This window comes from Mandrillus leucophaeus, unplaced genomic scaffold, assembly GCF_000951045.1.
Source record: "Mandrillus leucophaeus isolate KB7577 unplaced genomic scaffold, Mleu.le_1.0 Scaffold43, whole genome shotgun sequence".
In the NCBI taxonomy this organism is placed as follows: Eukaryota; Metazoa; Chordata; class Mammalia; order Primates; family Cercopithecidae; genus Mandrillus; species Mandrillus leucophaeus.
Genome location: NW_012104587.1, coordinates 71,454 through 96,945, shown reverse-complemented (window position 1 = coordinate 96,945; position 25,492 = coordinate 71,454). Strand labels below are relative to the sequence as shown.

Sequence of the window (25,492 nt, the reverse complement as noted above, 5' to 3'; positions counted from 1 at the left end):
TTTCCTGCAGAATGACGACATATCAGTAAACATATAAGATATATTGATGGAGCTCCTCAGAAAATTATCTTCAAAATAAAAAAGCTCCCCATTTTGTATTAATGGGGAATAGGATCTATCCTCATTTTCATGTAATGTTATCTGAGCGATTTGTCTGCCGGTAAAATGGCTGGGTTTGGTGAAGGGAGTGGTCCAGTAGGGTTTGTTTTCTGGTGTGGAAGATGCTGAATCTCTAATGACTGTTTCCTCCCCATTGGCAGCAAAGCACGATTGTGTGCCACAATCGAGTGGACCCTAATGGCTCAAGATACCTGCTGGGAGACATGGAAGGCCGGCTCTTCATGCTGCTTTTGGAGAAGGAGGAACAGATGGATGGTACCGTCACGCTCAAGGATCTCCGTGTAGAACTCCTTGGAGAGGTAGAACTTGTTCTCCCTGTTGCTCTACAGTATTCTCTTAGGTTCCTAAAGATCCCAAGTGTGTGGTCCCACACCTCAACTCTGGGAATTATGTTACTTAACACCTAACAACAAACTGTTGTTCTTGCTGTGGAAGTTGACTATTGAATGAGTTAGGTATTGGAGAATCTCACAGGATCCTGTGAGAATCTACCCAAGCTGCCCGTGAGAAAAGGAAAAGAAAGGGAAACAAAAGGATATAATCTGGAATTAAATATCAATCTAGCTGGTTTTGGTGGCTCACACCTGTGATCCCAGCTCTTTGGGAGGCCGAGTCAGGGTGATTGTGTGAGCCCCAGGAGTTCGAGATTAGCCTGGTCAATATGGCAAAACGCCATCTCTACAAAAAGTCCAGAAATTAGCTGGGTATGGTGGTGTGTGCCTGTATTCCCATCTACTTGGGAGGCTGAGGTGGGAGGATTACCTTAGCCTGGGGAGGTCAAGGTTGCAGTCAGTGAGCCAGGATTGTACCACTGCACTCCAGCCTGGGTGACAGCGAGACCCTGTCTCAAAAAAAAAAAAAATTGCTGATTTCAGTTCTGGGAGGAGGTTCCCAAAAAGTTTAATATTAATACTTAGAGCCGGGCACGGTAGCTCGCGCCTGTAATCCCAGCACTTTGGGAGGCCGAGGTGGGCGGATCACGAGGTTAGGAGATCGAGACCATCCTGGCTAACACGGTGAAACCCCGTCTCTACTAAAAAAATACAAAAATTAAAAAATTAGCCAGGCATGGTGGCGGGCACTTGTAGTCCCAGCTACTTGGGAGGCTGAGGCAGGAGAATGGCACGAACCCGGAAGGCGGAGCTTGCAGTGAGCAAGATAGCGCAACTGCACTCCAGCCTGGCTAATGGAGTGAGACTCTGTCTCAAAAAAAAAAGGAAGTATCTTTTGGAGCAGGAATATGCAAGACAAATGATAGATTTTTCTGAGTGTAGGGATGCAACAGATGAAGAATCACAAACTTCAGAGATTTAGAAATGTTTGCTTAGTGTGACCTGGGAATTTGAAACAGAACTGTCCTGAATTATGGCTGCAGTTGCGAGTTTTCTCAGCAGATGTCTGAGATGTGGGTAGTATCTGGATCCCATGTGGAGTCCATTCTCATTTCTTTCACGTTGCTTACTTTCTTCCAGACCTCTATTGCTGAGTGCTTGACATACCTTGATAATGGTGTTGTGTTTGTCGGGTCTCGCCTGGGTGACTCCCAGCTTGTGAAGGTGAGAAGACACTTGTTTCTGGTTTCTTTTTCGCTGTCCTCACTGTTTCTTCATCAAATTTCTCCTATGTTTGGTGCCTCTCAGAATCTCTCCATTTTATCCACATCCCTACTGTCCAGCTTTCTACTTGGTTAATTTAACATCCTACCTCTGACTAGCTCTTTGTCTTTGTGGTTCATTCAGCAAATTTGCCGGGCAAGGTGCTAGGTGCTGTGGATACATTGACGAGTAAGACCCAGCTCCTACCTTCAAACAGGTTATAGTTTAATGTAATGGACTTCTAGAATATGAAAACTTCGGACCTTCTCTGCAGGAAAATGCATGCAAACATTTTACATTAATTTTCAAACATTCACTTCTTCTCTGAAATCCATCCATGGACTCTAGGTCAGCCATCCTTGGCTGATTAATGGGTCACCTGTAAGACAACCATATTCCTTAGTCAACAGTCCCCTTCTGGAATCATCCCTTGGAACACGAGAATGGCAGATCTAGAAACTAGTTATTGAGAGTTTCTTTTGGACAATAACCATCTCTTTTGGGTAGGTCTGTTAGGGTGTTCTAGGACTAACATAACATTGTTCTTTCTTTTTAGCTCAACGTTGACAGTAATGAACAAGGCTCCTATGTAGTGGCCATGGAAACATTTACTAACTTAGGACCCATTGTGGATATGTGCGTGGTGGACCTGGAGAGGCAGGGGCAGGGGCAGGTAAGGGCCATTCTGAAAGTGGATAGTTGGTATATGCCCACTCAAACTGTGTCCTCCTAGCTATACTTATCTAGAATGGGGAGGGTGCACTGAAAATACTTTTAAGAGCCCCCTCATGAATCCGAATGATACAAGGATAACTACTGTTTATTGAGTGCCTATCTTGGTCTGCCAGGCACTTTATATATTTTATCTCTAATTATACAAGTACCCTAGATAGGGATTTTTGACCATCTCAGAAGTGAGAAAAATTAGTGCTGAGAAAGATTAAGTAACTTTTTCCAAAGTCACCTAACTTAGTAAGTGGCAGGTGTATATAACTCCAGATCTTTTGCTCATTCTAGTAAACTAGGTCCCAGGGATCTAAGCAAGCTTGCTAGGAGCAGTGGTAGAAGCTTTTTGCTTCCTGCACTAGGATGTCCTGTCTGCTCCGTAAATTTGAAAAACTTTGGAAATCAACCTCTGCCAAGTCTGCATTCTCAAACCAGCCCCACAATAAAGGTTCTTGGATTTAGGTATACCGTGTTTGCTTTCTGGACATCAGTGTGACTGGCCCAGTATCTTGAGGGGGTTCTTTAGAAATGTTTTCTCTGCTTGCAGCTGGTCACTTGCTCTGGGGCTTTCAAGGAAGGTTCCTTGCGGATCATCCGGAATGGAATTGGAATCCACGAGCATGCCAGCATTGACTTACCAGGCATCAAAGGTAGCTTTTTTGGTGAACACAGGATGCAGATCTTATATGAGGGACTTTGGCCTTGTTATATGTTGTGAAGGTGTTTTGGTGAGAGCCAGAGGAAAGCAAATCAAAGAAGAGTGAAGGTCATAACAACAGATCAGAAGCTTAAACATATCTGAAAGTATAAAAGTAAACTTTAAAAAAAAATACTACTAATCAAAATTGGTAGTAGAATAGAGGACAGGGGATTAAAAGATTATAAATTAATGTTTTTATGAGGGAACTGGTAGAATTCATAAAGAAAGAGACAGGATATTTTATGAAAATGTATGTATGAATGTAACTTCTAGATAAAAAATATAAATCTTCCTAAATTCCAGGAGAATTTTAATTAAAAAAAGATCAGAGGCTAGGCAAGGTGGCGTGGCTCATGCCTGTCATTACAGCACTTTGGGAGGCCAAGGTGGAAGGATTGCTTAAGCCCAAGAGTTTGAGACCAGCCTAAGCAATGTAGACCTCATCTCTATAAAAAAATTAAAAATTAGCCAGGGGTGATGGTGCATGCCTGTGGTTCCAGCTACTTGGTTCTAGCCTAGGTGGTTGTAGCCTTGAGGCTGTAGAGAGCCATGATTGTGCCACTGCACTCTAGCTTGGGCGACAGTGAGATCTTGTCTCACCAAAAAAAAAAAAAAAGAAAAGGCTACACAGTGAAAGACATTTACAATGTATAAGCGTAACCTAAAACAATATGACAGAATTGATATGGAACATAGCTGTCATGTCAGTAAATGTAAATGTCCTGTTAGAGGACAACATAATTAGATCAAATCATGAAACAAAACCACCTTAAAGTTGTATATAGGAGGCACATCTTTAAAAGAGTAATTCTGAAGGCAGGTGCAGTGGCGTGTGTCTGTAGTCCCAGCCACTTGGGAGGCTGAGGCAGGAGGATTGCTTGAGTCCAGTTTGAGACCAGCCTGGGCAACGTAGCAGGATCCCATCTCAATTTAAAAAAAGGAGTAATTCAGAATATGAAAAAAAAAAAGTATGGGAAAAGGTGAATAAAGAAATAGAAGTATGGCCAGGCATGTTGCCTGATGCCTGTAATGCCAGCAGTTTGGGAGGTTGAGGCAGGTGGATCACTTGATTTCAGGAGTTCGAGACCAGCCTGGCCAACATGGTGAAACCCTGTCTCTACTAAAAATACAAAAAATTAGCCAGGCATGGTGTGGGTGCCTGTAATCCCAGCTACTCGGGAGGCTGAGACAGGAGAGGCACTTGAACCTGGGAGACAGAGGTAGCAGTGAGCTGAGACTGTGCCGCTGCACTACAGCCTGGGCCACATAATGAGACTCCATCTCAAAAAAAAAAAAAAAAAATAGAAGTATATGAAATTGCAAAGGAAGAGATCATGTAACTATAAACCCAAGATAATCAACTAAAAAACTACTATAGACAATAAAAATTCACTGAGGTAGCAGGATATAAAAGTAATGTACTGAAATTAATAGCTTTCATGTAAACACAATTAGAAAGTATAGTAGAGGAAGGGGGGCAATTTACAATAACAAGAAAATGATAAAGTACCAAGGAGTACATTTAACAAAACTGTGCAAAACCTATACAAGAAAAACTTAAAAATACTCCTAAAGGATGAAAAGAACAAGTTGATCAAATGAAAAAGACACAGCAAGGTCTACAAATCAATATAAAGTTGTTCTCTCTTTGTATATAATGTACCTCAATATGTATACATTTTTTCCTTGACTTAGACAAGTCCGAATGGAAAAAGGAAGAAGCAGGCATAACCAGGAAAACTTTAAAAAGAGCAGTGAGAGGCAGGGTGTGATGCCTCACGCCTGTAATCCCAGTACTTTGGGAGGCCGAGGCGGGCAGATTACGAGGTCAGGAGATCGAGACCATCCTGGCCAACATGATGAAACCCCGTCTCTACTAAAATACAAAAAATTAGCTGGGGTTGGTGGCGCGTGCCTGTAGTCCCAGCTACTCGGGAGGCTGAGGCAGGGGAATCATTTGAACTTGGGAGGCGGAGGTTGCAGTGAGCCGAGATTGCGCCATTGCACTCCAGCCTGGCGACAGAGTGAGACTCCATCTCAAAAAAAAAAAAAGCAGTGAGGCTGGGCGTGGTGGCTCACGCCTATAATCCCAGCACTTTGGGAGGCTGAGACGGGCGGATCATGAGGTCAGGAGATCGAGACCATCCTGGCAAACATGGTGAAACCCCATCTCTACTAAAAATACAAAAAATTAGCCGGGCGTGGTGGCGGGCGCCTGTAGTCCCAGCTACTTGGGAGGCTGAGGCAGGAGAATGGCATGAACCCGGGAGGCGGAGCTTGCAGTGAGCCGAGATCTCGCCACTGCACTCCAGCCTGGGCGACAGAGCGAGACTCTGTCTCAAAAAAAAAAAAAACAGTGAGACAGGTTAATCCTACCAGATACTGAAACGTACTGTTAAGCCTCTATAATTAGAAGTGTTGTATTGCTGATGAATAGGCAGAGTCTAATGGGCAGATTCAGAAGTCCAGAAATGACAATTATACGTGGAAATTCACTGTATGATAGTGGTGGCTTCTCAGTTCAGTGAGTAAAGTTGGGACTTTTAAAATTTTTATTTTTATTTTTATTCATTTTTTGAGATAGGGTCTCACTCTGTCACCCAGGCTGGAGTACAGTGGCATGATCATGGCTTACTATAGCCTCAGTCTCCTGGGCTCAAGTGATCTTCCCTGTCTCAGCCTCCCAGTAGCTGGGACTGCAACCATGTGCCACCATGCCTGGCTAATTTTATTTTTTTGGTAGAGACAGGGTCTCCCTATGTTGCCCAGGCTGATCTCAAACTCCTGGGCTCAAGCGATCCTCCTGCCTTGGCCTTGTAAAGTGCTGTAATGACAGGCGTGAGCCACTGAGCCTAGCTTAAAGTTGGGACTTAATAAATGGTGTTTTTGGGATAACTGATAGTCATTTGGGAAAAGACAAGTTTGGGTTCCTACTGCCTGCCAAATGTACACTTGGCTAGAATCTAAATGGATGAAAAACTTAATGTAAAAAAATGAAGCCATAACTATGACTCAAAGTACAGAAGCCAGAAAGAAAGATTGATAAATTCAACTATATAAAGATAAAACACTTCATAGCAAAAGCAAAACAGAACACTATTAGCTAAGTCAGAAGAAATGACAAACTGGATAAAAATATTCTGTAGTTCATCTTATAGACAAAAGGCCCAGTCTTCCTAATTTATAAGAAATTTATAGGAAGATCACTAAATTTTCTGTCCCCAAACTAGCAAAGGACACGAATGGACAGGCAACAGTCCTGAGAAATGCACATTAACACCAAACAACTCTACTAGTTGACCAAAATCCAGAAGTTTGGCCATACGTGATGTTGGTCAGACATGAGAAAATAAACGTGCTTGTGCATCCTCTATAGACGGGAATTGGGCAATATCAAAAACAGCATTTAGCAGTTTACTTAGTAGTCCCAGTTCTGAGCCTCTACCTGACCTTCATATGTGTAAAGTGACATAAAAATACAAGCTTATTTCTTGTGGCATTGTCTGTTATAGCAAAATACTGAGTAAATGTCATGAGAAGGAATTTGTTAATCTGCATGATTTAATAATAATTGTATAGATAAATGATTTACACAATTAAATACTGTGTTCCGATAAGGGCTTTAAGCATATATTGTTAAACGAAAGAACAAGGTGCAGAATAGTGCTTGATAAACTATATTATATTTGTATTTGCTTGTAATACTCTATTTCCTTAAATTAAAAAAAAAATTAAGCTTGGTGTTGAGTGGTGGGCCTGTAGTCCTCTCTATTCAGGAGGCTGAGGTGGGAGGATCACTTGAGCCCAGGAGATGGAGGCCAGACTGGGGCAACATAGTAAGATCCCCCCCCCACACCCCATCTGTTTACCAGAAGGCTAAACAAGATGCCTTTATTGATTACTTGTTTGGGGAATGGGTTGGAGGGAGGTATGGAAATGAGACTTTTCTGTGTACTTTTAAAAAATATATTTAGGCCGGGTGCAGTGGCTCATACCTGTAATCCTAGTACTTTGGGAGACTGAGCTGGCTGATCATGAGGTCAGGAGATCGAGACCATCCTGGCTAACATGGTGAAACCCTGTCTTTACTAAAAATAGAAAAAATTAGCCGGGCGTGGTAATGCACACCTGTAGTCCCAGCTACTCAGGAGGCTGAGGCAGGAGAATTGCTTGAACCCAGAGGCAGAGGTTGTAGTGAGCCGAGATCGTGCCACTGCACCCCCGCCTGGGTGACAGAGCAAGACTCTGTCTCAAAAAAATAAATAAATAAATAAATTTAGACTTTGGGTAATGGAAATGTATATAATTCAATCCTAAATTTAAAATAGGCTCAAAACAGCTTTAAAACTATCTAACTTTTGGCGGGGCACGGTGGCTCACGCCTGTAATCCTAGCACTTTGGGAGACCGAGGAGGGCGAATCACGAGGTCAGGAGATTGAGACCATCCTGGCTAACACAGCCAAACCCTGTCTCTACTAAAAATACAAAAAATTAGCTGGGCATGATGGTGGGCACCTGTGGTCCCAGCTACTTGGGAGACTGAGGCAGGAGAATGGCATGAACCTGGGAGGCAGAGCTTGCAGTGAGCTGAGATCGGGCCACTGCACTCCAGCCTGGACGACAGAGCGAGACTCTCACACACAAAAAAAAGGCCAAAAAAAAAAAAACCACTAACTTTTTAGAGCCTTAAAACCAAGAAGGAGCGAGAGGGGGTTTCAGCTCAGGGCTCCAAGTTCCAGCCCTTCCAGTGGTGTCAGGCTGCCCTATCCATATATATACCTTTTTTTTTTTTTTTGAGGCAGCATCTTGCTGTGTCACCCACGCTGGAGTGCAATGACATGATCATAGCTGCAGCCTCTGTCTCCTAGTCTTAAGCAATCCCCCGACCTCAGCCTCCCATGTAGCTGGAACTACAGTTTTGTGCCACCACACCTAGCAAGTTCTTTTGTATTTTTGGCAGAGACAAGGTCTGTCTCTCCATTTTGCCCAGGCTGGTCTAGAACTCCTGGTCCCAAGCAGTTCTCCTGCCTCAGCCTTCTCAGGTGTTGAGATTACAGGCATGAGCCACTGCCCCTGGCCTGCCCTGTCTGTAGATATGCATGCTAAGTGTTGGTCTGTCCTATGCATCTGAATCCTTGGTCCTTGTTCCAGGATTATGGCCACTGCGGTCTGACCCTAATCGTGAGACTGATGACACTTTGGTGCTCTCTTTTGTGGGCCAGACAAGGTAAGGATGGGTCTAGTCCCAGCTGTTGGTGCTGGTGAGAAGGTTGTGAGGTGGGGAAGCTGGTCCCAGGCTGACCCAGGCCCTCCATTCTGCTGCAGAGTTCTCATGTTAAATGGAGAGGAGGTAGAAGAAACCGAACTGATGGGTTTCGTGGATGATCAGCAGACTTTCTTCTGTGGCAACGTGGCTCATCAGCAGCTTATCCAGGTGATAACTGAGAAAGGGGCAGGTGTTACCATGTACTTGAATTGACCTAGAGTGCAGTACAGAGCACCACTGGATTTTAAAACAACCAATTTTTATGGCTCCAAAAACAATGTAAAAATTCTAGGGGAAAAAAATTATAGATAACCCACTACTCAGAGATCACAGCTCTTAACCTTAGAGTTGCTCCTTTTAGCTTTATTTTTTTCTGCAAATGTATGTGTATTTACAATTTCTTTTATAGACTTGGATCGTTGTATACATAAATATAAAAATATAGTTTCGGATCCTGTTTTAGCGCTAATTTTATTTTCCGAGACACTCAAATTTTTTCCCTTTGTTAAAATAGTGATATATCCTTATTTAAAAAATTGGAAAATACCAAAAAGCACAAAAAAAGAAAAAATTTATCATGATGCTACCATCCAATATGACTCTTTCCACATGTTAATTATAACCGAAACTTACCCTATTCTGATCCTTACTTTCAATCTATCTGCGATATGGGGACAGATAGCCTTGTGGCATTTGTTATCCACGAGAACCTCATTTCTGACACCCTTCCACCCCTCAGCAATTGTTTGAAGTTTGGAGTGACCCTGACATCCTTTAGCTTTTTGCACTCTCTCCTAACCTTCTGAGCTGTTCTTGACTCTGTGGCCAGAGTCCATCTTGCCATTGGTGGGTAGGGCACTGGAGTGCCTAAGGATTAATGAACTGTCTCCTTCTTTTTATCCACCCGGTTTTCCTTTTAGCCACCTGGCAGTGGTAGATTGGTAAAACTGGAGGGAAATTCTGTCAGTTTGCAAACCAAGTGTGGGACGTGCCCAGATACTGAGTCATTGCTTTGTCAGTGTTATCTAACTATTGGCCTGAAGACTGGCACCAGCTCACCTATCTATTATTAAAGAGCTTTCATCCTTAAATATAAACTCAATCATGCTAGGTAAGATGAATGAATAGATAACAGTGTCACCAACCTACTTCCTGTTTTATTTCAGTGATAAATTTATACAATATATTTCTATACAATTTTGTAACCTTTATTAAGGAACTTTAAATAATTTAACTGGCTCATACACAGTAAAGAACTTAGATATTTTAGAGGTTTGATTTGGGGGATAAGAAAAACTGCTGAGACTGGTGGTTACAGCCAGACATGGTGGCTCACGCTTGTAATCCCAACACTTTGTGAAGCCGAGGTGGGTGGATCATGAGGTCAAGAGTTCAGGATCAGCCTGGCCAACATGGTGAAACCCCGTCTCTACCCAAAATACAAAAGTTAGCTAGGTGTGGTGGCATGCGCCTGTAATCCCAGCTACTCGGGAGGCTAAGGCATGAGGCAGGAGAACGGCTTGAACCCGGGAGGCGGAGGTTGTGGTGGAGCTGAGATTGCGCCACTGCACTCCAGCCTGGGCAACACAGCAAGACTCTGTCTCAAAAAAAAAAAAAATAAGCCAAAAAACTGGTGATCACAGGGTCTTACTGTATTCATATCTTCCCACAGGATGCACTTTGTATTACCCAAGTAAGCCTCAATTAGAATGAAATAGTCCTTTTCCCCACTGGCTGTAGGTTTGAAAGCTGTAAGCTACTTTTAAGCTGGCCTCCTTCAGGCGTTCATCCAAAAATGACGTCTATTGTAATCATTAGCAGGACTTTGGGGAATAAGAAATAGAAGCCTCATGTAGCTTATTCGTAGGGCTTTATTAGGGCTGTATTTACCACCTTTCCACTCCTGTGTGGACCCTGGCAGATGCTTGGAGACATTTGCTCATCTGCTCTTTATCTAGATCACTTCAGCGTCGGTGAGGTTGGTCTCTCAAGAACCCAAAGCTCTGGTCAGTGAATGGAAGGAGCCTCAGGCCAAGAACATCAGTGTGGCTTCCTGCAACAGCAGCCAGGTGGTGGTAGCTGTGGGCAGGGCCCTCTACTATCTGCAGATCCATCCTCAGGAGCTCCGGCAGATCAGGTGTGTGGTTTTTTTTCTATCTGCTTGCTTTCCTCCTCTTTTCTCTAGGACTTCTTTGATCCTTGGATTCCTTCCTCTGCCATATTCTTCTTTGTTCAGCCACACAGAGATGGAACATGAAGTGGCTTGCTTGGACATCACCCCATTAGGAGATAGCAATGGACTGTCCCCTCTTTGTGCCATTGGCCTCTGGACGGACATCTCGGCTCGTATCTTGAAGTTGCCTTCTTTTGAACTACTGCACAAGGAGATGCTGGGTGGAGGTATGTGTCATTTAGGGACCTGGATTGGGACAGAGTCAAAATGTGGAACAAGAACATAATGTCCCCATTTCTCACAGAGATCATTCCTCGCTCCATCCTGATGACCACCTTTGAGAGTAGCCACTACCTCCTTTGTGCCTTGGGAGATGGAGCGCTTTTCTACTTTGGGCTCAACATTGAGACAGGTGAGAGTAGTATTTTGAGTGAGGGACTCGTTCAAAAAATGGAGTCTTAGAATTACACAGAATTCTTAGTCCCAGGGTTCTGCTTTTGAATTTTCACAGGCCAGCTATTTGTCCTGTTTTCTTTCTTCCTTTCTCCTGATGTCATTCTCTCTGTAGGTCTGTTGAGTGACCGTAAGAAGGTGACTTTAGGCACCCAGCCCACCGTATTGAGGACTTTTCGTTCTCTGTCTACTACCAACGTCTTTGCTTGCTCTGACCGCCCCACTGTCATCTATAGCAGCAACCACAAATTGGTCTTTTCAAATGTCAACCTCAAGGAAGTGAACTACATGTGTCCCCTCAATTCAGATGGCTATCCTGACAGGTGAATCTCTTTTTCCTTATGTAATGAGAGCTATTGATTGAGGGGATCATGATGTTTTCTTCAAACCCTTACCTCAGAGCCTTTTTCCGGTGTCAAAGTCATAAGTAACTGAGATGGGAGGTATAGTGCAGAGGTTCTCAAATCTGGTTACCCACTAGAAACACCTGGGAAGTTTTTTAAAACTGCAGAGTTTTTGGAATCTTCCTCAGAGTCTGATTCAGTAGGTCTGAGGTTGAGCTCTGGAATCTGTATTTTCAGAAAACTTATCAGGTGATTCAGATGATTGTTTCATAACCCCTAATTCAGAGATCATTTTGTGTCCCTCTAGAGCAGGAGTTCTCAAAGGGTGGCCCCAATCAGCAGCTACAGCACTACTTGGGAACTTGTTAGAAATGCAGATTCTCTGGCTGGGCATGGTGGCTCATGCCTGTAATCCCGGCACTTTGGGAGGCTGGGGCAGGAGGATCATTTGAAGTCAGGAGTTTGAGACTAGCCTGGCCAACATGTTGAAACCTTGTCTCTACTAAAAATAGAAAAATTAGGTATGGTGGTACGTGCCTGTAATCGCAGCTACTTGGGATGCTGAGGCAGGAGATTCCCTTGAAACTGGGAGGTTGCTGGGCACAGTGGCTCATGCCTGTAATCCCAGCTCTGGGAGGCTGCGGTAGGTGGATCACTGGAGGTCAGGAGCTCGAGACCAGTCTGGCCAACGTGGCAAAACCCCATCTCTACTAAAAATCTCTACTAAAAATACAGAAGTTAGCTGGGTGTGGTGGCAGGCATCTGTAATCCCAGCTACTCAGAAGGTTCAAGGAGAATCGCTTGAACCCAGGAGGCAGAGTTGCAGTGAGCTGAGATCTCACCATTGCACTCCAGCCTGGTGACAAGAACAAAACTCTGTCTCAAAAAAAAAAAAATGGGAAGTGGAGGTTGCAGTGAGCTTACTTAGATTGCACCGCTACACTCCAGCCTAAATAACAGAGCTGAGACTCAAAAAAGAAAGAAAGAAAAGAAAGAAATGCAGATGCTTAGGCCCCATCCTGACTCACAGAATCAGAAACTGGGAGGGGACCCAGCAGACTGTTTTGACAAGCCCTGCAGCTGACTCTGACACAGGCAGTAGTTTGAAAGTCACTTTCCTGGAGCGGTGATTTTTTTAACTGGCTGCACATTATCATTAAATGGAAAGCTGTTGAAAATCTCAGCCTAGGCTCACCCAGACCAATGAAATAAGAGTATCTTGTGGATGGGACCAGGAATCAGAATTGTCTGTCTCTCCAGGTGATGTTTAGTGTGGAGTCAAAGCTGGTGTAATCCTGCCTTGTTTTTCTTTTTTTTTTTTTTTTTGAGACGGAGTCTTGCTCTGTCGCCCAGGCTGGAGTGCAGTGGCGCGATCTCCACTCACTGCAAGCTCCGCCTCCCAGGTTCACGCCATTCTCCTGCCTCAGCCTCCCGGGTAGCTGGGACTACACGCGCCCGCCACCGCGCCCGGCTAATTTTTGTATTTTTTTAGTAGAGACGGAGTTTCACCATGTTAGCCAGGATGGTCTCGATCTCCTGACCTCGTGATCCGCCCGTCTTGGCCTCCCAAAGTGCTGAGATTATAGGTGTAAACCACCGCGTCTGGCCCCTGCCTTGTTTTTCTTCCTCTGTGGAGTTGCCTCATAGAATCTTTGCCTTCCTTGAGTCTCCTCAGTCTAAACCCAGACCCTTCTTTCCAGCCTGGCACTGGCCAACAATAGCACCCTCACCATTGGCACCATCGATGAGATCCAGAAGCTGCACATTCGCACAGTTCCCCTCTATGAGTCTCCAAGGTGAGGCCTGGGGTGGGAGAGTGGGATGTGGGAGTTGGTGTAGGGCGCTTCTGACTTTGTAAGTGACACTGTTGTTCCATACTTGTTCTGCAGAAAGATCTGCTACCAGGAAGTGTCCCAGTGTTTCGGGGTCCTCTCCAGCCGCATTGAAGTCCAAGACACGAGTGGGGGCACAACAGCCTTGAGGCCCAGCGCTAGCACCCAGGTAAGGGCAATGGACAAAGAAAGATGACATTAGAGCAGGGGCCAGCAAGCTTTCTGTAAAGGCCAGGTAGTAAAGGCTTTCAGCTTTGCAGGCAATGTGGTCTCAGTTACCACTAACTGTTCAACTTTGCCATCGTAGCCTGAAAGCAGCCGTAGGCAACAGGTGAGCATAGCTGACTTCTATAAAAGTGTATTTATAAAAAACAGTTCTTACTTGGTGGCCTTGCAGCATGAATAATTCCTTTTCTGTCACCATCATTTTGGGTCCTTTGTAGGGCAGAGTAGTAGAATAGGGGAGGAGCATGGGGTTTGGAGTCCGACAGAACGGACTTCCAGGTTTTTTTTTTTTTTTTTTTTTTTTTTTTTTTGTAAGGAAGGGGTTTTACCATTTTGCCCAGGCAGGGTCCAGATCCCTGACCTTTTGATCCACCTACCTCGGCCTCCCAAAGTGCTGGAATTACAAGTGTGAGCCACTGTGCGTGGCCTGGCTTCCAGGTTTGTTGCTAGCTGTGTGACCTTGGGAAAGCCTAAACTTCAGTTTTCTTACCTGCAGAATGAGGCAGATAACAGGACAGTCTGGAGCTACACATACGAGGCTCAGTGGAGATACCAGCTGGTCATTTTCTTCCATGTATTCTCTGCCTTTCTTGTTTCCATACATCTGCGATAGGACCTCCCTCTGTAGTCCAGAGTTGAAGTCTTCATGGCTTCTGTTTTTATTTGAAGTGCCTCTTCCGCTCCTCTTCCCATTGAGGGCAGTGGAGTCTGTCCCTTTATTAGGTCACTTGAGTTCCTTTTTAACTGTATTTGATTGACTTGCAGCATCACTGTTTTGTTTTTAATGACCCTTAGAATTTTACTGTGTTTTGGATTGATGTTTCAACTGTATGTTTCCTCTGAAACATTCTCCTCAGACTCCTTGAGCTGCCAGCCACCAGAGTTCTTGGCTAGCTGCAGCCTCTGTCCCAATCTGACGGGTCCCCTCACAATGATGTCTCAGCGCCTCTTCTGCGTTTGAGAAGGATGATGTGCATTCTCTCTGTTTGCAGGCTCTTTCCAGCAGTGTCAGCTCCAGCAAGCTGTTCTCCAGCAGCACTGCTCCTCATGAGACCTCCTTTGGAGAAGAGGTGGAGGTGCACAACCTACTTATCATTGACCAACACACCTTTGAAGGTGCACATGAGCTCTTTCGATAATTTTTATCTATGCCCTCCCTAATCCAGCTGTTCTGGGCTCTGTTACCTACAAAGCCTGACAGATGTGGCAGATTATCCCAGGAGGAACAGAAAGGAGGGGTGGGACCTCTTTGAGATGGCAGTGAGTTTGGAGGGCTGGTCATCCTCTCCTTAGCTTAGGCTGGTGGGGGACGGATAATCTGATGAGACAGGGACAGCAGGTGGCACACGCTTTGTCACTGCCTAAACTGCAGGCCTCACAGAAATACATGGTTACTTGTGCATGCAGATATGGGTAACCTGTCGTCACATAGTCATCTCTGTACTCTCTATTTAGTGCTTCATGCTCACCAGTTTCTGCAGAATGAATATGCCCTCAGCCTGGTCTCCTGCAAGCTGGGCAAAGACCCCAACACTTACTTCATTGTGGGCACAGCAATGGTGTATCCTGAAGAGGCAGAGCCCAAGCAGGGTCGCATTGTGGTCTTTCAGTATTCGGATGGTAAGGGGGCGCACTCTCCGATTTCTGAGGGATGTGAAATGCTGAGAAAGTCAGCAGGCCATTGTGAGGTTTCAGAGAGCCTCAGTTAAGCAGTAGAAGTTGGGTTCATTGCTGTAAAGAGCGGTTCTCTTCTTTATTTGATTGAATTTTGGAGCATGTGAACAGTACACAGTAAAATTTAGCTTACATTTCTTTCTTTGCTAGTCTTTGAAAGACCAAAAGAACAAAAGGAGGGGTGGGAGAAGTGAATGATGGGTAAGGGAATCTAGTGACGACAGGTGTAAAAATTAAGAATCCTAGAATTGTTTTCCACTTGGTTGCTCAGGCGTTTAGGTGCTCTTTCCAGCTTTAGCACTGTGTTTATCTTTTAATATCTTTTCTCATTACTCCCACCCAAGAGGGCTCTAAAGACTATCAGCCCGGAAATCTCAGATCAGATAGGTGAAATCGGATTTGGTTTCCATCTTGAGAGAGAGATCTAGAGTTTCAGGGTGGGGGGCAGATCCTAGACACCAAGTGTATTTCTCTGCACTTTATCTTGGGGCTCATACTTCAGGTGGTGGTTAACTCCAGTAAATACTGAGTCTGTGTTGTTTTTTTAGACGAGTGGCTTTGCAGGGGCAAGAATTAGTACCAGAGGGGCAACCAGAGGATTATTTTGACAAGGTAAAGTATGGGCTCATAGAGAGACTCAAACATATTTTTTCCACCCCCAGGAAAACTACAGACTGTGGCTGAAAAGGAAGTGAAAGGGGCCGTGTACTCTATGGTGGAATTTAACGGGAAGCTGTTAGCCAGCATCAATAGCACGGTGAGGCCTGGACCACTTGGTACTTACTTTAGGCTGCCCATCATTGTCTGCAGAATGTGTCTCTCTTAGGTTGTCCGGTGCTGCGCGTGTGTCAGATTTGAAGGAGAACAAAGTAGTGGGTGTGGAGGATAGATCTCTGAGTTGAGAATCTGGGAAACTGAGGTTGAACCAGGCATTGAACTAAGTTACATGAACCCCCATGTGTTTCAGATCCTGAGTGCTGTGGGACTTGAGAAACGAGTGAGACCTATGGTCCCTGCATGTAGGGTGTTCCATGCCAAAAGAAAATGAGCCAAATCAGAATATCCTGAGTGCATCCCTGAAAGCTAGTCCTTTGAAATATTCCACTGCTTCTGCCATGACCCTACCTCCCTTGCTAAAAAGTTTTTTTCCATCTTTATTGATGTATAATTGACAAAAATTTTGTATATCGAAAATGGACAACTTGATGTTTTGGAGTAGGGAGATAGCAGCAAACAAAATGGACAGTGAGCTGCCCTTTTGGAGTTTTTGAGCAAATAAAGTACATAGTACATGAAATGATGAGAAATAAAAGGGGCACAGGACTGGAGGAATGCCGGGATGAACATGGGAAGTGGGTTTGCTGTTTCATATCACATGGTCGGGAGGGTCTCGTGGATACACAGTGGCATTTGAGCAGATTCCAAAATGAAGGGAGGTAAGAACCCTACCTGTGCTTGGGGAAGACAAGGAAGCAAGGGGTGGTAGGTCACAGGCGAGAGTGGGCGGGCCTGGTGTCTGCGGGGACTGAGCTGATGGTCTGGTGAGAGATGAGTCCAGTGGACAGCCAGGGACCAGAGTGTGAAGAGCCTGGTAGGCTTGTCAGTGTTTTATTCAGAGCGTGATGGCAACCTCTGGAGGGTTTGAGCAAGGGTTTGAACATGATTGAACTTGTGTTTTAAAAGATAATGTTGCTTCTCTCGAAAGGCTATAGGGGAGCAGGGGTAGAAGCAGTGGTAGAATAGGTCAGTTAGGGGAGGCTCTTCTAGTAATCCAGATGTGGTTGGTGGTTGCTGGGACCAGGCGATGATGGAGGAGATGAAGAAGAGTAGTCACATTCTGCTTATGTTATGAGGGTAGGATTGAAGGACTTCGATAGATTGAAGATGAGGTATGAGAGGCAGAGGAATAAAGTGTCAGGGGTTTTGGCTTTGCCATTTACTGATGGAAAGATAGTGCAGCAGGTTTGGAGTGGAAACCAGAGGTTCTGGATATACTCAGTTTCAGTGGTTATCTAAGTGGAGATGTTCACTAGGTAACAATGAGAGAGGTATGGAATCCAGGGAAGAGGTACACTGGGCATACTAGCATGGCAGTTAAAGCTAAAAGTCTGGTTGACATCGCCAGACCATCTGCTGAGAGCCCGTAGAGACAGGATCTGAAGATAGCCCTGGAGCTGTCCAGTATTTCAAAGACAGGGTGAAGATCCAGCCAAACGAAGGGTGACTTGTGAAGTAGGAGAACCAAGAGAATAGTGTTTTGGAAGCCATGGAGAAAAAGTATTTGAAGCAGGAGGGAATTGGTAAACTGCAAGTGTTGCCGGCAGGTCAGGTAACATAAAGATTAGTAACATGGAAGTCAGTGGTAAACTTGATCAGAACTCTTGGTTGAGTGGTGGGGCTAGAAACCTGATTGCAGTCGGCTCAACGGAGAGTAGGAGGAAAGGAGGCTGGTACAAAAAACCCCTCAAGGAGTTTTGCAGTAAAGGAGAGAGTGATGTGGACAGGGAAATTTCAGGATAATAATTTTCTGTTTTTAAGTTTTCAAGCTGGGAAACACTGCTGCATGTTTTCTATGCTGATGGGACTGATGTTAGAAAGAGAGTCATTGTTCTTGGCCAGGCAAAAGGAGGTGGGATCTCAAACCCAGTGGTAGAGAAGGGAACAGACATGGAAGTTCATGAAAATGCCCTTTTGGCTGTGTCTCTGTTCTCTGTAAAATTGCCGAGAGAGAAGATGGGAAGGAAGTATTGGCAATTTGAGTAGAGTGGAAAAAGGATGAATTCATTGTTTTAGGACCAGAAGAGTGAATGGAGTAGGAAAATGCGTGATTCCTGAGAGGTTTAGGAACCCCCTTTCAGTTATTAGTGTTGAATTTAAAAGAACAGTCATCCTGTTGGTTTTTCTTACCTGTGGTGGAAGATGAAAATTTTATCCAAGTAGAGTTTTGTTGGGTGAGCATGAGAAAGGGGAGAGGGGTCAGGGCATTGGAATCTGCAAGACAGTTACTATGTGATTATGGTGGTGGACTATGGGCATCTGAGAAGGGGCAGAGTGGAGGACACAAGATTCAGGAAGAGTGCGGTTACTTGTAATGCCAGGCTTTAAGAGGTGGTCATAAGAGTGGACTAAGTGGGAAAGGAGGGGTCAGAAAAGCTAAGATGTGAGGGTATTAGAAGGACCTTCTCTGTGAATATTATAGTCATCAACACTTATAGGAGGTTGTGTGGGAGAGAGTGATGGGTGGGGTGGGAATTCAGGTGACTGCTTTAGTGGGTGATGGTGGTTGTGTGGTCTGGTGGTATGAGCCTCAAAACTGGTGTTTCAAGGGAGGGAGTGACAAGTCTGAAAGAGCAGACGAGGATCATGGGAGACTGTGCTACCTCCTGTTCCAGTGTTACGAGGGACAGTGGAAGAGAAAACAGACAAGAGTGCCACAAGGCCCTTAGGAAAGAGCCATGGATATCGGTTAGAATGAGAAGGTGAAGGGTTTGCCCAGAGAAGAGGCTGTCCATGATTAATGACTGTTCCAGAGGGTGCAGTGAGTGGGCACAGGGATTAGGAGGGTGGAGGGTGGCATTGAGGTCAGGTGAGGACATATCTATTCTGTGGCTGGCCAATAGAAATACTATATGAGTAATGTATGTCATTCTAAATTTTCTAGTAGCCACATTAACAAATGCACAAAGAATCAGGTGAAATGAATAAGGTATTTTATTTAACCCAGTATCTAAAATATTAGCATTTCCACCTGTAATCCGTATAAAAACACTTAAGATATTTTACAGTTTTTCATACTAATAATTCAAAAATCTGGTATGTATTTTATAGTCAGAACACATCTCAGCATGGACTAGGCACATTTCAAGTGTTTCATAGCCATGTGTGGCTAGTGACTACCATGTTGAACAGTGGAAATCTACAACCTTTTGGGAAGAGAATGGGAGTCTTGGGCTTCTGGCGGTTTCTGGCCTTGGTCTTGACTCTCTCCAAGGCGATGGGGAGGTTGAGAGTGTGGAGAGAGAGTGGTGGCAGGTGTTTGCAGGAACATGTGGAACTCTGAAGCCCCCACCTTCACTCTCCCTGTTGGAGGTGTGTAGGCCCAGCAGGGTGGGCTTACCTGAAGAGGGGGCACTCTGGAGGTACCTTGTACCCTGTGATAGAGGTGTGGTAACCATAGTATGTATGTATGTATATATGTATGTATGTATGTATTTATGAGATGGAGTCTTGCTCTGTTGCCAGGCTGGAGTGCAGTGGTGTAATCTTGGCTCACTGCAACCTCCACCTCCCTAGTTCAAGCAATTCTCCTGCCTCAGCCTCCCGAGTAGCTGGGATTACAGGCATGCATCACAATGCCTAGCTAATTTTTGTATTTTTAGTAGAGATGGGGTTTCACCATGTTGGTGAGGATGGTCTCGACCTCCTGACCTCATGATCAGCCTGCCTCGGCCTCCCAAAGTGCTGGGATTACAGGTGTGAGCCACCGTGCCTGGCCAACCATTGTAATTATTACAAATGACTCTTGGAATATATTCCTGTGTTGCTAGGGTTCTTTGGACAAATCTTGAGAAATTGTGGTTTAATTAATATGTTCTACTCAGGAGTTTCTAGATGTGCAGAGGCCATGGGGATTATCTGGATCCTGAAGGATGTGCCAGGGAAGGTTTGTCAGTTCAGATGGGTTGAGTCTGTCTTCTTCAGCACTGGGCCATGCCAAGTATCTCTCCATTTGTCTACTGATGATAAAGCATCTTCATTCTTTTGGAGATGTGGTTGTAATTGAAGAAGCACTACGGTGGAGACAGAAAAAAGCATGTTTTTTTTTTTTTGAGACGGAGTCTCACTCTGTCCCTTAGGCTGGAGTGCAGTGGTGTGATCTTGGCTCACTACAAGCTCCACCTCCCAGGTTCACGCCATTCTCCTGCCTCAGCCTCCCGAGTAGCTGGGACTACAGGCGCCCGCCACCATGCCCGGCTAATTTTTTTTTTTTGTATTTTTAGTAGAGACGGTGTTTCACTACGTTAGCCAGGATGGTCTCCATCTCCTGACCGTGTGATCTGCCCATCTCGGCCTCCCAAAGTGCTGGGATTACAGGCGTGAGCCACCATGTCCGGCCGCACAGTTTCTTTTTCCCTCTTGTGGGATGGTAGAGGGTGGCCATAGAATCAAGTTCTTTGGGTTCCTTTAGTTATTTGACAATGTTTTCTGTTGGACTTTTCTTTCTTTCTTTCTTTCTTTTTTTTTGAGACAGAGTCTCGCTGTGTCACCTAGGTTTGGATGCAGTGGCATGATCTCAGTTCACTGCATCCTGGGTTCATGCAATTCTTATGTCTCAGCCTCCTGAGTTGCTAGGATTACAGGTGTACGCAACCAAGCCCGGCTACCCACATTACTGTTTCCTTTACATGGACTTATTGTTTTGTGTAAAGGAAAACTTGGAAAGCCTTGTATTCCTAGTTTGGTGTGTTCATCGTGTTTTCATATTTCATAAATGTACAATAGCGAAATAATAATGTTTACCCCAGTGCCTCATAAAACTGGTTCCCGTCCTGCATTGCACTTTGAGAAGTGGTGCTGTAGATGGAGGGTCGAGGAGTCGGGGGGCAGTCATTCTGAGAGTGCTCTGGCCCCTTTGACTGAGAGAGACAATGCCCTTCCCAGGTGCGGCTCTATGAGTGGACAACAGAGAAGGAGCTGCGCACTGAGTGCAACCACTACAACAACATCATGGCCCTCTACCTGAAGACCAAGGGCGACTTCATCCTGGTGGGCGACCTTATGCGCTCAGTGCTGCTGCTCGCCTACAAGCCCATGGAAGGAAACTTTGAAGAGGTGATGCTGGTGGGGGGATGGGAGCAGACTTCTTTCTTGAGCCATGGCCCCTGCAAGTGTCTCTGGTGGGGAAGGATAATCCAGCCGAGTATTAGGGGCAGAAATGTTTTCCGTGGAGCAGACATTCTACCTTGATTAAGTATTTTTAGAGACTCCCAACTCGAACTCTGAGTAGGCTCCATCTCTGGGCAGTTGGCAATCAAATGGGCTGCGTTGGCAGAGAGGTCGGGGGAGAATCCCTCTAGGGCGACACTTGTTGAACACTGGGCTACATCTTCTGCAGGGTGGGGCCTTGCTCCTGAATAAAGGAAACACAAGTCCCGGAATTGGATTCCATGCAAACTTCTGATTGTGTTTTCTTGTTTCACCTTGTCTGTTTTAAGATTGCTCGAGACTTTAATCCCAACTGGATGAGTGCTGTGGAAATCTTGGATGATGACAATTTTCTGGGGGCCGAAAATGCCTTTAACTTGTTTGTGTGTCAAAAGGACAGGTGAGTAGCGGCCAGCTCTGGGAGTGGTGGGGAGGTTGGGAGCTCCCGGGCCTCTGGTGGATACAAGCATTGGGTTCTGTGTCAGGTTCAGGTGCTCCTCTTTACAGAGATAGAACTTTCCTCATGAGAGAGTAAAAGGTGACAGAAATCCACCTCTTTAGACTGGCTCCCCTACTGTGGAGTATGTCAGCTTCCCAGGGAAGTTCAGCACTGTGACCACTGCACGTGGTCCTGTCTCAGGGCCTGTGGTAAAAACAGGAGGTTCAGAAACTTACTTTCTCACCACCTTTCAGCGCTGCCACCACTGACGAGGAGCGGCAGCACCTCCAGGAGGTTGGTCTTTTCCACCTGGGCGAGTTTGTCAATGTCTTTTGCCACGGCTCTCTGGTAATGCAAAATCTGGGTGAGACTTCCACCCCCACACAAGGCTCGGTGCTCTTTGGCACGGTCAACGGCATGATAGGTAAGGTTACCCCCGTGGGGCACACCCCCACACAGGCCTCCTTCCTGATACCACCATTCTGAGGGACTGGGGAGAGCAACTGGATAAGACCTAGGTGTTTACTAGAGGAGGCTGCAGCACATTAGCCCTCCCCGAGCTGCTCGCCTGGGCTGCCCTTTACGTAGAGGATGCGTGCTGTGAGGTTGACCTCTCTGCAGCTCACTGCCTCCTTCACTTCTTCAGGGCTGGTGACCTCACTGTCAGAGAGCTGGTACAACCTCCTGCTGGACATGCAGAATCGTCTCAATAAAGTCATCAAAAGTGTGGGGAAGATCGAGCACTCCTTATATCCTTCCCAGAGCCATCCCCTTGCTGGGAAGCATGTCCCGGCATATGTGGCACATGGAGTCACATTACCCGGAAGCTGCTACATGTCTTGATTAGGTTCCTATACAGAACAGGTTTTTTGTTTTGTTTTGTTTTTCACTTTTTCATGTGGAAAATTTCAAACATACACAATAGAACAGTATATTGACTCCCAAAGCACTTATCACTCAGCTTCCGCTGGTCCATCTTGGAAATGCACATTTATATTCCTGAAATGTGTCCGCCTCTGGCCCTCGGTGTAGCAGGTGAAATGTAAGTTTAGATCACAACACAGGAGCACATCCTTTCAGGGATTTGGTTGAGGGCAACAGTGTCTGAGACTAGAGAGACTACCAGAAGAAAGGGAAAGGTGAAGAAGCGGAAAACGCTGAAGCGCAAGAATTTACCACCCTGGGACCCCCAGAATCCAAGTGCTATTGGAAGTTGGTTTAGTACAGGAGATATAAAGGGCCCTCCCTGCCCCGGCTGGAGGTGGGAGGAGCTCCTGCCTGTGACTCTGGCCCAGCTCTAGTTAAGGAGGGCTGATGGACTGATTTATTGTTTTTTTGCTAACTATCAAGACTTTTGGCAGCCCTGTCTCACTGAATCTCAGTTTATTCATCAAGGGAGCTGCTGCTTTTCTTTTCTTTTTTTTTTTTTTTTTTTTTGAGATGGGTTCTTGCTCTGTTGCCCAGGCTGGAGTGCTGTGACACGATCATGGCTCACTGCAACCTTGACACCCTGGGCTCATGTGATTCTCCCACCTCAGCCTCCCGAATAGCTGGGACTATAAGCACATGCCTCACCTGGCTAATTTTAAAAAATTTTTGTTTTTTGTAGAGACAGGAGTTCATGGTGTTGCCCAGGTTTGGTCTTGAACTTTTGGACTCAAACGATCCTCCTGCCTCAACCTCCCAAAGTGTTGGGTTCACAGGCATGAGCTGCCACCACACTGACCCCTCTATGAAGCTCTGAGGCTAGACTTATACAAGTGGTTTTTGTGCATCAGCTTTGCCTAGAGCACGTTTAAAGAACTTGCATACACGTATGGTCTTCACATTAATAGACTCTGATCTGTACTTTTTTTAAAAACTATTTTGAAGATCACCCCAATTGAGAACCAATTAGATTAGGTCATATTTTTATATTTTTTTTCAATTCCAAAAATGTCCAAAAAAAACCAAGGCGAAAGGAAAGTGTCATTTCCTTTTGAATCCTGATGATTGCTTTTAGATTGTGGTCTTATTCAAAGGTGGGGATGACTGAGGAAGGTGTTTCCTGATAAGCACATGTTCCTTAACTCACCTGTCCACCTGGAGATCCTTTCACACCGAGCGGAAGACAGAACCAGCCACAGGTTTCATCGATGGTGACTTGATTGAGAGTTTCCTGGATATCAGCCGCCCCAAGATGCAGGAGGTGGTGGCAAACCTACAGGTGAGCTGTGTGTTGTTTAGCCCTGGGCCGGACAAGTCCGGTGCAGGTTGGGGCATGCCAGGAGACTGTCTCTGGGCACCTCTCCCCCTCAATTCCAAGGTGCGAGGGGCCCTCTGTGTAATCCTTACCAGGTAGAAGGTGGAGTCTGAGGGAAAAGAGATGTTTGTGGTTGTGCCTTGTGGGTATCTACTAGGTACCAGATGCTGTGCTAGTAACTCTACCCATGTTAACCCCATCCTTGAGCAATGAAGACACATCTGGGATCTCTGGCAAGACCCAAAGGTAGGAGGCAGGGTCAGGATCCTATAGGGAGGAGAAATGGCCACTATTCTGGAGTTCAGGATATTGCTCACTGGAGATGGTGTCTCGGGGACAGCAGAAGAGGGAGAATCTCGAAGAGGGAGAAATAGACCAGGTGGTGTCCTTGCTGACCTGTACCACTCAGGGGGAGGTGTGGGTTTCTGGTGAGTCCTTTCTCTGCCATGACGATGGTGGAGTCTTGTGCCTCCTTCACTGGGGGCATTCCCTTCCCCAGTTGTGGGTGAGCACCCTCTTGGTCCTCACAGCCCCGCCCGTCTTCTCATTGCAGTATGACGATGGCAGCGGTATGAAGCGAGAGGCCACTGCAGACGACCTCATCAAGGTTGTGGAGGAGCTAACTCGGATCCATTAGCCAAGGGCAGGGGGCCCCCTTTCTGACCCTCCCCAAAGGCTTTGCCCTGCTGCCCTCCCCCTCCTCTCCACTATTGTCTTCTTGGCCATGGGAGGCCTTTCCCTAAGCCAGCTGCCCCCAGAGCTGTAGTTCCCCTACGTGGAAGTGGGGCGGGCTTCATAGAGACCTGGGAATGAGCTGAAGGTGAAACATTTTCTCCCTGGATTTTTACCAGTCTCACACGATTCCAGCCATCACCTTGGACCACCAAGCCTTGATTGGTGTTGCCAGTTGTCCTCCTTCCAGGGAGGGATTTTGCAGTTCTTTGGCTGAAAGGAAGCTGTGTGTGTGTGTGTGTGTGTGTGTGTGTGTGTGTGTATGTGTGTGTGTGTATATCTCACACCCATGCATTGTCCTCTCTTTATTTAGATTGGCAGTGTAGGGAGTTGTGGGTAGTGGGGAAGAGGGTTGGGAGGGTTTCATTGTCTGTGAAGTGAGACCTTCCTTTTACTTTTCTTCTATTGCCTCTGAGAGCATCAGGCCTAGAGGCCTGCCAGGCCATGGGCAGCCTGTGTGTAAAACCTGGAGACGGTGGATGATCCCCACACCACAGCCCTTTTGTCTCTGCAAACTGCCTTCTTCGGAAAGAAGGAGGTGGGAGGATGTGAATTGTTAGTTTCTGAGTTTTACCAAATAAAGTAGAATCTAAGAAGAAAGGTACGTTTGTTTTTGCTTTTATTCCCCCTGCCCAGCTATCCAGGACCTCAGGTATACTGTTCCTAATTTACTGCGAACGTAGGCAGTATCCTACTCTTTATGGCAGCTGTTGCATTCACTTGCCCTTGCTGTTAGAACAACTCTTTTCAGGTAGTGAAAGTGAAGACATCTATACCTCTTCTTGATCACGTGATTGTTTGATGGGATCCCAAGGATGATGGGTTTAGAAATTCACTGGTCTTTTTGGTTGTCGTTGACACCATTTGATTCTTACTTGCCTCTGCCAGTAACCTGCTGGGCCTGGGCTGCCTTTCCTGGTTTTACAGCCAGTTGTGTGTGCAGTGTCTAGTCATCTAGCCCCCAGGCCACCTAGTAGCTTTTCATGTGCCTTCCAGCTGCTTGTTGCCACATGCCCTTTGAACCCTCATTTTGTTTCCTCTGATC

The 25,492-nt window shown here is 45.7% G+C and overlaps 1 protein-coding gene across 1 annotated transcript in view; it reads left to right on the top strand.

The window, feature by feature from the left end:
• Positions 1-25,051, top strand: part of DDB1 (damage-specific DNA binding protein 1, 127kDa) — a 33,893-nt gene extending 8,842 nt beyond the window's left edge. The window contains exons 8-28 of the mRNA XM_011993325.1: positions 261-419; positions 1,593-1,676; positions 2,272-2,388; positions 2,989-3,091; positions 8,294-8,369; positions 8,468-8,576; positions 10,367-10,545; positions 10,645-10,808; positions 10,886-10,993; positions 11,150-11,357; positions 13,079-13,174; positions 13,268-13,379; positions 14,428-14,551; positions 14,891-15,055; positions 15,772-15,866; positions 20,771-20,941; positions 21,325-21,434; positions 21,728-21,897; positions 22,120-22,222; positions 23,556-23,679; positions 24,269-25,051. Coding sequence (XP_011848715.1) covers positions 261-419; positions 1,593-1,676; positions 2,272-2,388; positions 2,989-3,091; positions 8,294-8,369; positions 8,468-8,576; positions 10,367-10,545; positions 10,645-10,808; positions 10,886-10,993; positions 11,150-11,357; positions 13,079-13,174; positions 13,268-13,379; positions 14,428-14,551; positions 14,891-15,055; positions 15,772-15,866; positions 20,771-20,941; positions 21,325-21,434; positions 21,728-21,897; positions 22,120-22,222; positions 23,556-23,679; positions 24,269-24,352 — 2,661 coding nt within the window. The 3' untranslated portion in view covers positions 24,353-25,051. The remainder of the gene's footprint in view (positions 1-260; positions 420-1,592; positions 1,677-2,271; positions 2,389-2,988; positions 3,092-8,293; positions 8,370-8,467; positions 8,577-10,366; positions 10,546-10,644; positions 10,809-10,885; positions 10,994-11,149; positions 11,358-13,078; positions 13,175-13,267; positions 13,380-14,427; positions 14,552-14,890; positions 15,056-15,771; positions 15,867-20,770; positions 20,942-21,324; positions 21,435-21,727; positions 21,898-22,119; positions 22,223-23,555; positions 23,680-24,268) is intronic.
• Positions 25,052-25,492: the final 441 nt, after the last annotated feature.